The 11237-nt window shown below is 35.3% G+C and overlaps 1 protein-coding gene across 1 annotated transcript; it reads right to left on the bottom strand.

Moving 5' to 3' along the window:
* Positions 1-1806: 1806 nt before the first annotated feature.
* On the bottom strand, positions 1807-9530 carry PBK (PDZ binding kinase). The gene is made up of 7 exons (XM_069484787.1): positions 9473-9530; positions 8643-8736; positions 6102-6244; positions 5386-5555; positions 3511-3640; positions 2467-2643; positions 1807-2009 (listed from the first exon to the last, which is right to left on the bottom strand). Exons 1-7 carry the CDS (start codon positions 9528-9530, stop codon positions 1807-1809), a joined length of 975 nt encoding a protein of 324 aa, XP_069340888.1.
* Positions 9531-11237: the final 1707 nt, after the last annotated feature.

Raw genomic sequence — 11237 nt, 5'->3', positions numbered from 1 at the left:
AAAATGGGCTGGGAGAAGCTGCTTTGTTAGCTTGGCAAAAAAGAATGACATACAGGTCAGAGTGAGGATAATAGATCCCATTGAATATTGGAGTGCAAAATAATACACAAATAAGATTTCTTTATGCATTAACTTTTTTTTTTTTTTTTTGAGACAGAGTCTTGCTCTGTTGCCCTGGGTACAGTGCAGTGGCATCATTATAGCCCACTGCAGCCTCAAACTCCCAGGCTCAAGTGATCCTCCTCTCTCTGCCTCCTGAGTAGCTGGGACTACAAGCACAATCACCATGCCTGGCTAATTTTTTCTATTTTTAGTAGAGACGAGGTCTCACTCTTCCTGAGGCTGGTCTCGACCTCCTGACCTGCCAGAGTGTTGGGATTATAGGCGTGAGCCACCATGCCCAGCCAAAGCCAACTTTCAATTTACGTTGTCACTTTAGTATTTTGATGGATGATGTGCTAATTAGTGGTCTTTCCACTATTGCTTGGTACAATCTTTTTTTTTTTTTTTTTCTTTTTGAGACAGAGTCTCCCTCTGTTGCCCAGGCTAGAATGCCATGGCTTCAGCCTAGCTCACAGCAACCTCAAACTCCTGGGCTCAAGTGATCCTTCTGCATCAGCCTCCCGAGTAGCTGGGACTACAGGCATGTGCCACTGTTCCCAGCTAATTTTTTCTGTATATATTTTTAGTTGTCCAGCTAATTTATTTCTATTTTTAGTAGAGACAGGGTCTTGCTTTTGTTCAGGCTGGTCTTGAATTCCTGACCTCGAGCGATCTGCCTCGGCCTCCCAGAGTGCTAGGATTACAGGCATGAGCCACCATGCCTGGCCCTGCTTGGTACAATCTTGTGCTAAAAGGAACCCTCCAGTAAATCAGAGTGCAGGGGTACCTAATGTAAGAACCCCCTTCTAACAGTAATTTTAAAATCATGTCTACTTGATATCACCTAGATTCATAATTAGATAATTTTGAAAATTTTGAGGGGGCTGTAGCTCACAGACTACTGATCCCAATCAACCTCATTTTATAGATTAGCAAAATAAGGTCAAGAGAGGGAAAGAAACCTACTCACATCCACTCAACATGTTTAATGACAACACTCAGATATAAGTGTAAAATAATGTAATGCTGAGACAACTTCTGGTACCAAAATGTGCTTTATTATAATAATCACCCTATTTGAGTTTTATTATTTTTACAACAGAACTGATGGGTTTAAGATACAGATTAGTAAATAAAAAATAATACAGAAAATACATTTAATAAATTATAGCAAAAAACAAAGATCTGAGAAGATCCAAGAAAGCAAGACCAGCTGCAACCAGAGTCTGGAAATATCCTAGGAGCTACTCTTTTGAGTCATATTCTCTTCAGCTTCCAGTGACAACTTAACTTAATAAGCACATCAGCCAAGGAAGGCCAGCAAAAGGTTTGATGTTTATTTTATACTATATGAAGTGCTATTTGAATATATCTATTTAAAATAGAGAATTTTTGAGAAAGATCATTAATAAAAGTAATGGTCATTCAATTCAAATTAATGTTAAACAGTTTACAGCATTTTGTTGCTAGTGTTTTAAGTCTGCATGAGCAAAGTACTTGTGTAGTTAGTTTCTTCATAGAAAACCCAGTATAATTCCAAGTGCTTATATGAAATATACTTACATTAGAAATAGTTCTTCAAATGTTATCAAGATACTATGGTCCTCAAATAGGCCACCTCCAAAGAGTCTAATAACTAACTACAAATCATTATAGGAACTATATAAATGTATCAGAGTAAACAGTTAAATACACAAGCTATACTTAATATTGGGCATCTATTTCTAAAGCTTCAACGATGCATGCGGCAGAAGGACGATCTTTAGGGTCTTCATTAGTACATACAGAGAACAGTTCAATTACATTCTGGTACGATTCATCCAATTCTTCCATGTTAATAGGTGGCCTGGTTCCCAAAGCTGCATAGTATGCTTCATCATCAAAATCACTTTCATCAAAAGTTTTATCTTGAAGGAGTCAGAGATTGAAATAATAAATCACTTTAAGTCATGGAAAAGCTTAATAGCTCACCCTTGTGAAATAAGAATTTATTATCCAGTATGCTTTCCATTATATCATAGGCAGTCTCTTCAATTGTCCTGCCATTGAGTAGATATAACTACTGTCTTGGACTTACAGGTTATCAACCATACTTCCTTCCCTTATCTGAGAAAAAGATTGGAAAGCTTTCATAAGGGAGTTTTTAAAATAAGAAAACCTAGAGAGGCACAGTTATCTCCCTATTCTCAATTTACATCTCATATGAGGTTAAGCTTAGATGGTACCAAAGTAGTCATCAGTATTAATCTATATCTTAGACTAAAACCAGTTGCTCTATTAAATTTTAACTTAATGGAAGGACAGAAATTGTATAAATTAGTGTAAAGAGATTGGGATTTATGTTTTAAAAAACTACATTTATACCTTCTTCATCATCATCGTCGGAAAGATTTATGTGTGGAATAGACAAAGTCATCATTTCCCATAGAGTAAGGCCAAAGGCAAATATGTCTGCCTTGTCAGTAATAATACCATTCTCCTCCAAAGCTTCCTTGGGTTTCCAAGGCTCTGTGCCAATGTAACAGGCCTCGGGGTCAGTCACTGAAACAAGCAAAATACAAACAAAATGGTCATGAGGAATAGGCCCTAGAAATCACAAGAAAAAGGTAAGCAACGCAAAGAAAAATGGGCAAGCAATTTGAACAGGTAGTTCACGGGTTAATCAACATCACCAGTAAATGTGAAAATACACTCAACCTCCTTTTAAAGATTACTTTCTACGTAGCAGATTGATAATTAGCTGGTCAGCTGGCAAATATACAGGGTAACAGCACTTCTCTTAGAGAGTAGTAGGATGTCAGGATTTCAGACTCTGGAGCCAGACTGCCTTGCCTTGCCTGACTGAAAGACATGTGCAAGCTGTGTGACCCTGAGCAGATCACATCACCTCTGGACCTCATTTTGAATTACATTGTCATTATGCTGAGTGCTATTTCTATGACTGCTAAGTCAAAGAGCCAATGTGATTGGACCCTTTCCTTAAGCCCAGGAATGAAATAGGTCCACACATCTCCATTTAAATTTCAGTCAATTTATCAATTTCAATGAAAAAACCAGCTAGAATGCTGATTGGACTGAATCTCTAGATCAATTTGGGAACAATTAACATATTACCTGCAATTTTTTCTACTATTTCCCCCCATCTTCAATCTATCAGAGATTAAAGTATAAGCATAGAAAACAGTATTTTTTTCTAAAATGTCCAGATAATCACTTACTGCCAAAACTACCTCCTTCTCACTAACACAAAAATGTTGCCTTTATCACATAACAAATTCCTCTCTATATCTGGGAACTATTTCCAGACTCTTCATATTTTTCTGCCTCTTTTGGCATGAGTATCACTACTTAATTACTGTAGCTGTTTTCAACATCTGGTCAGGAGGGGAATGTAAAAACACTACTTACCAGTCATATTTTCATCCAATGTTAGAGAAACTCCTACATCACAGATTTTAATTGTTTCAAAATCACCTTTAATTACAACATTTGAAGACTTTATGTCTCCATGAAGCAGTTTCTTTTCTTGGTGCAGGTACTAAAATAATAAAAAATTTAGCACAAATGAGCAAAAATATGAACTAATAAAAAATATAACCCTTCAAATAAAAACATCTTTAATGCCCTCTCTAAACTACGGGCTTGTATTTGTCCAGCATGGCAAATTACCTGAAGCAGGAGAAAGGAACATTCCATATTATAATATGTTGGTCTGCCATACCAGAAATCTAACATTTTTTAGAAGTAGATGTTTACTTATAGAGAGGTTGACTTTGTATTTTCAAGCTCACCATACATACTTTTATATCAGAAGATACTACTGCAGTTTTACTTGAAGCTAGTCTATTTAGACAATATGAGACAACAGACGACTTAGCGCCACATAGAGTCATGTACCACATAATGATGTTTTGGTCAATGACAGACTGCCTATACAACAATGGTCTAAGATTATAATACTGTAATTTTACTGTACCTTTTGTTTAGATATACAAATATTTGCCATTATGTTATAATTGCCTACAGTATTCAGTACAGTAACATGCTGTACAGGTTTGTAGCCTGGGAGCAGTAGGCTGTACCATATAGCCAAGGGGTGTAGTAGGCTATGCCATCTAGGTTTGTGTAAGTGCACTCCATGATGTTTATACAGCAACCAAATTGCCAAATGGTGCATTTCACAAGAGGAGGAAGCAGAAATGTAACCTAATACTTTATTTTGTTTTATACATTAACCCCCCTTAGAATTAACAAGTAATGATATTCAACTATGCTAACAGATGTCCTGGAAAATGGTTATTTGTTCATTCTTCAGCATTTGAATTATCTCCTCTGTGAGACAATTCTTGGTATATAGCTTCTCTTTACACAGCAGCACTTACTGTGCTTAATTTAAATGCCCATCATAAAGTGAATAGGCCTAAATACATTTACAATGTAATTTACTAATTCCATTATACATATACATTTAAAATTTAGTTATTAAATAATTCAAATTAGTTTACCCTAGCCACTTAAAATCAATTTTTCTATAAATGTATTAAATCTAAATAATATATTTAGAAACATTGTTTTTCCAATCTGTTTCATAAACCAACTTTACTTAAACTTTCGGTTTTTTGTGAGAGACAAGGCCTCTTTTGCCCAGGCTGGTCTCAAACCCCTGGCCTCTGAAAGTGCTGGGATTACAGACATGAGCCACTACACCCAGCCTTATTTGAACTCTTAATATGTAACTCTGACCTCAGTATCATCATTACCTGATATACTTTTGAGTCATCCAGTAGTTTCCTGGAGTAGTCATTACTTCTGTTTAAGTTATTTAGTATACGGAATTTTTAAGATTTCTTACAAAAAACATAATTTCTTTGCATAATACTGAGAGCTTTTAAGAGCTCTGCTCATATCAACAAGGGGTTAGGCTATACCCCTAGGAATAATTGCTAAATCTGTGTTAGATGTATTAATCCATTGAACTAAATCTAACACATGATGTCTACAGCAAAACTACCTGATGTAGATTATTTCAGGCTTATGTGAGGGCCCCAAAAAATACTTTGCTGATCAAAATGAAGAAATAGTGCACACTCGGTCACAACAGCTCAGTTGGGAGAGGATTAGACTGAAGAAATAGTACACTCTAATGTGAAAGACTCTGTGGTGACTTTAACTTAAGGAAACTCCCTCTTTTGGGAGAAAAATCCTACCTTGTAATTAGGTATAGCAGGTGTTCAGTGTCTTCATATTCCACAAAAGTTATTTAAAATACAATGGTATAGTTACCTTTAAGCCTCTTGCCATGTTCAAAGCAACTTTTAAAATTATGGCTGCTGGAAAAGGATCTCGGCTCTCTTTGTTTCTTTCTTCTATTAAGTCATTTAGGGACTTTTCACCTCCATATTCCATAGCAAGACATAGACTGCCATCACTGGCTTCAGTAAAAGCACGATAGCCTTAAAGAAAACAAGACATTTCTTTACTAGTACAGGGAAGAATAATAGTATTTAAGTTTTTTACAGTAATGTGATCAAAAACATGGATCTGGGCTAACAATGACAAATATACAATGAAATAGCCATTATTTACAAAACTAATCCAGTAGATCTAATTTAAAATGCCTTCAATATTTGCCAATAGTACCACAAATTAAAATATTTTACTATTCTACACTTCCTTAAATATAATAGTTTTACCAGCCATATTTGTACTAAAGATGCAAAATGAAAACTAGGAAATTAAGGATCATTTTATACTCCTAAAATCTCTAAAGTACCAGCACTATAATGACTGTATTTACTCCCATGAAGTTTAAATATATTACTTAAGTATCTAAATATTATATGTGAATTTTTAGAGTGATCACATTAATTTGATTCCTGTCAATCTTCAGCCTCATCCTCATTTTTATTAGTGAATCCAGTTAAGAGTGTATAAACTGTTTCTAGATAAAAAGAATAATAATTAGACCAGATAATGCTACCAAATAAATTTAAACTTACCAACAATGTTTGGATGGTGAAGGCTTTTCAAAATCTTAGCTTCATCAATTAATCTCTTTTGATACACACTTCGATAATGTTCATTACATATAGGATTAATTTTTTTCACAGCCCAAGGAGAATGAGACAAACCTCTTGGAGATCTAGTAAGAAGAAGAATAAAAGCCACAGTACATTTTGAAATGACTAAAAAGAACTTCCAAATTCTGAAAAGACTTGATATAGTAATTTGTTTTTTAAAAATGTAAAATATTTTAGAATACATTTCTATTTCAGTTAGGAGATAAGTATCTGATATACTGAGAGAAGTCTGCTATCTATACACTAGATGGAAAGGGATAAAAAGAACTGGAAGGATATGGATGAAATGTTATAAATTTTAAACTTAAAAACTGCTACACTATTTTCTATTATAATTTTTCCATTTGAGCATGTCAGACTACCAACTCTTCATCAAACATTTAACTATATGTACAGATGACTTATAGGATGCTAAAGTAATAAACATTAATCTCTAGGAAATTTAATCTAAATAGATGCTCAAAAACATTTGGCCCATATATAATCATCATCAAAAAAAAGGTAGACCAGGTATCAGTCCACTAGGTTCAACCTTCAGATAATAGGATTCCAGATGGAGAACAGAAAAACGGGTGAACATCAACAAAGTTGAAAAATAATTCCTCAAAAATTTAAGAACAGGAACCATCAGATTCCAAGTGGCCCCCACACAGGCATATCATTGTGACATTTCAGAATGCTGGTGACAAAAAGATCATACAGGGATCGAGGACCATGAGAGGGACAGGTAACAGAAAACAGACTACACACAAAGAATCAACAGTCAGAAAGGCTTCCATAATTCTCAATAGCAACAGTGTAAACTAAAAACATCAATGACTGATAGTCTCAAAATTCTGAGAGAAGTTATTTCCAAACAAGCATTCTAACCCAGAAAAACAAAAAGGACCATTAAAGTTTATGGGTAAAATGACATTTTTAAAAATGCTAATTCTCAAAAAGTGTATCTTCTGTGCACCTTTTCATGGGGAGCTACCAGATGTCCTTAACCAAAATGTGACATAAACCAAGAAATAATAAGATATACACAAAAACAGGATCCAATTAAGGAGAGAAGCAAAGAAAATGTACAGGTTATGGGCAGAGGAAACCCCAGGGTGACAGCGCTGCATCGTTAGGAGTGGAAGAGTCAGGGACTCCTACTTTCCAAGATCAGCTGTGTAACGCTTTCTGACTAAGCCACAGAAGGCAGACCTTTGTTAAAAACACTTTAACCCATGAACCTGTGAGAATTTTTTTCTTTCAAAATAACTTGAGAGTTAAACACTAAACAGTAAGTATTCACAAAACAAATTCATAGCATACACACAAAGTATTTCTGCAAAAATGCTTCAGGAATACCCATTTGTATATAATTGCTGGACTATTCGCAATCCATCAGCCTCTTATTAAAAAAAGCATTTCTATTTGGAAACAGTATAAAACTAGATGAAGTTAAGATATGCAGTGTTGGACTAGTGCAGGCTGATGATTCCAAGAATGCATTAAGGAACATATATACTTAGTTGTTTGCCACTTAACAAACATGAAACTAAGTACAGAGTCATCAAAATAAATTTAGAAAAACAAAACTAAAAAGCTGTTGACATCTATATTAGCACCCTACTCAAATTCAATTATTTCATTTTCTTTTAATATAATTTTCCTACTTTAAAATCATGTATTTATCCTTCTTACTCCATAATGATGCCATAAGAAATAAAAACCTTTTATTTCTTTTAGAAGAAAGTATCTTGGGAAGGCAACTTTCTAGACAGAAGAGATACTAGTCACAGACATACCACAATACTGGCTTCCTCTCTGAGGTTTTCCTCTAAGAATCTTGTGTTATTACCACAAAGGAACCCTTTTCTCTGCCACTTCTTTTTATAAAACCCAGAAGAAGGCCGGGCGTGGTGGCTCACGCCTGTAATCCTAGCATTCTGGGAGGCCGAGGCAGGTGGATCGTTTGAGCTCAGGAGTTCAAGACCAGCCTGAGCAAGAGCGAGACCCCGTCTCTACTAAAAATAGAAAGAAATTATATGGACAACTAAAAATATATATAGAAAAAATTAGCCGGGCATGGTGGCGCATGCTGTAGTCCCAGCTACTCGGGAGGCTGAGGCAGAAGGATCGCTTGAGCCCAGGAGTTTGAGGTTGCTGTGAGCGAGGCTGATGCCATGGCACTCTAGCCCGGGCAACAGAGTGAGACGCTGTCTCAAAGAAAAAAAAAAAAAAAAAACCCAGAAGAAATTAAAAGGTAAACTACTTTACCTTCATGAAGAAGCTAGGATAAAAGTATACCAAGCAAAACTCTGGCAAAGTTATACAAAGTTCTAGCGACTGGAATATGGCAGTCAGGTAGGATCAGGAACCTACCCCAAATCTAAATATTTGAATTTTTATGTTCCTTTTTTTTGTCTCCCAGTACAGCGAACTACGGTTCCACATAAAAAGGCTACTCTGAAATCTTATACTCACCTTTTCATTAGGTAAACATTTACCCCAGTACCAAAGCCAAGCTTCTGCATAAACGGAGAGGCAGGGATATTTATACATGGAGTTGAAGATGATACTTAATGTCAGAAAGAGAAATAAAAAACAAAATTAATATTTGCAAAGATCTATACAAAAGCATCCTAACATTCTTAATATACTATTGCTAAGAGTATTAATTGGCATAGTCTTTTTGGAGAGTAATCTGACAATATTGTCCTCATTTTAAATGGATACCCTTTGACCAAGTCTCTTGGAGCTCTGTCCTACAGTAACACTGAAGCAGAGGTTGGTAAATGGCCTGTTTTTGTATGGCCCACAAGCTAAAAGTTGTTTTTACATTTTTAAAGTGCTGTTAAAAAGTAAAGAAAGAAAGAAGAATATGCAACAGAGTCCCTATGTGGCCCACAGAGCCTAAACTATGTCCTATCTGGCCCTTTACAAAAAGTTTGCTGACGCTTGCACTACACCATGTACCCAGAGAGATCACACACATACATGCATGCAAGCATATTCATTTGTATACTGGGATTTGCTTTTGTGGCTGCAAACAAAAAACCTAAGTGAGCATCATTAGAGGCATAATTATTGTACGAATATATTACAGAGCATTATTCAGTCATAAAATGAGATAGAAGAGTTCTGCTTCTGCTCATGAACAACTATAAAATGTCTTGTTAAGATTAACATTATAAAGGGGATTTATGCTAAAACTGTGCATGATAGATAACAAAGGATCAAACTACAATGCTGGGACATTTCTAATAGCGATAACAAAGACAGTAATAAGAAAGCTCTTACATCTGCTATCTTACCAGATTTACTTTTTTCAGATAATTTACTTGGAGTCTTGAAATTACTGATTCCTTCCATTGTAACAACCACTCTAGGTCCTAAAATGAAAACACACTGGAAGTTACACTACAGTTATAAAGAATACAACTCTCATTCTTGAAAAAATTCCTAGAACATTATCACTCAATTTATCATATAATCATAAAATGTGAGAACTGAAAAAGACCTCGACAAATATTTAGTCCAATTTTATTTACAATAAGAAAACTGAAACCTAGAGGTACAATTTCTTACCCATGGTCATAATATTAGTGATTGGGTACTTTTGTTTTAATTATAAAGTAATATATACAATTGTTTTTAAAAAATCACCTCGTACAACACGGTAAACAGTTTGTCTCTCTCTCACACTTCCCAGGAGTAGTTAACAGGTCTCTTATATCCTTTAAGGAAACTGTGTAAGCAGCATTATTCATAATAGCCAAAAAGTAGAAACAACAGAACTATCCCTCAGATTGTGAATGGATAAACAAAATGTGGTATGTAGCCATACAATAGAATATTATTCGGTCATACGAAGGAATAAAGTACTGCCATATACAACATGAATGAAGCTTGAAAACATTATGCTAAGTAAAAGAAGCCAAACACATAAAGGTCAAATATATGATGATCCCATTTATAGGAAATGCCCAGCATAGGCATATCCACAGATGCAAAAAATAGCTTAGTATTAATAGTTGCCAGGGGCTGGAGGGGGAGAAGAGAATGTAAAGTGACTGTCAGTGGGTTTCTTCTGGGGTGACGAAAATGTTCTACAACTAGAAAATGGTTCGATATATTCAACTGAGAGTATACTAAACTACTGGATTGTACACTTTCAAGGGATAAATTTTATGATACATGAATATGTCAATAAACTTATAAAAATTATCTATAAAAATAAAATGTACATTGCATACACAAACAAATCAACTCAACCTTTTCCATTCTTCTGAAACATATTTAAGAATCTTTTTTAATTTTAAAATTTTTTAATTTTTCTTTTTAGGTTTATAATAACCTAAATTAGGTTTTACATCAGATTTATTACAGAGCAAAACTTCCTACATGTTTATAAGCTCATTTGTCTATAAAAATTTGGGAGGCAGGGAAAAGATTTTCATAAATTTTTTATAGAGCCCTTAATAGCACCTTTAAAAACTGTGTACCACAAGGAAAAACATCATCTCAAAGGTCCAACTTTGTCTATTAATAAGTTTGTTCATTTTGTTTAAAATGTAGCTACTGGCCAGGCGTGGTTGGTCACACCTATAATCCTAGCATTCTGGGAGGCTCAGGGGGGAGGATCGCTTGAGGTCAGGAGGTCGAAACCAGCCTCAGCAAGAGTGAGACCCCATCTCTACTAAAAATGGAAAAAATAAGCCAGGCATGGTGGCACATGCCTGTAGTCCCAGCTACTCGGGAGGCTGAGGCAGGAGGATCGCTTGAGCCCAGGAGTTGGAGGTTGTTGTGAGCTAGGCTGATGCCACGGCACTCCAGTGCCCGGGCAAAAGAGCAAGAGTATGTCTCAAAAAATAAAAATAAATAAAATATAGCTACTGTCAGTATAGTCTTCAGATCTGTCTGTATTAAGAACACTGAAGAGGCCCTTTTCATGTACTTGCCAAAAACATAATTATTTTATCAATGTGACACATTTGACTTAAAGACAGGAACAACATAGTATTTCTGAGACCAGTTTCAGAACTTTGGAAAGAATAAACTGTTTAGCAGAGTGGGTTG

The sequence above is a fragment of the Eulemur rufifrons genome, chromosome 12 (assembly GCF_041146395.1).
Source record: "Eulemur rufifrons isolate Redbay chromosome 12, OSU_ERuf_1, whole genome shotgun sequence".
In the NCBI taxonomy this organism is placed as follows: Eukaryota; Metazoa; Chordata; class Mammalia; order Primates; family Lemuridae; genus Eulemur; species Eulemur rufifrons.
This window is presented reverse-complemented; position numbering and strand designations above follow the sequence as displayed.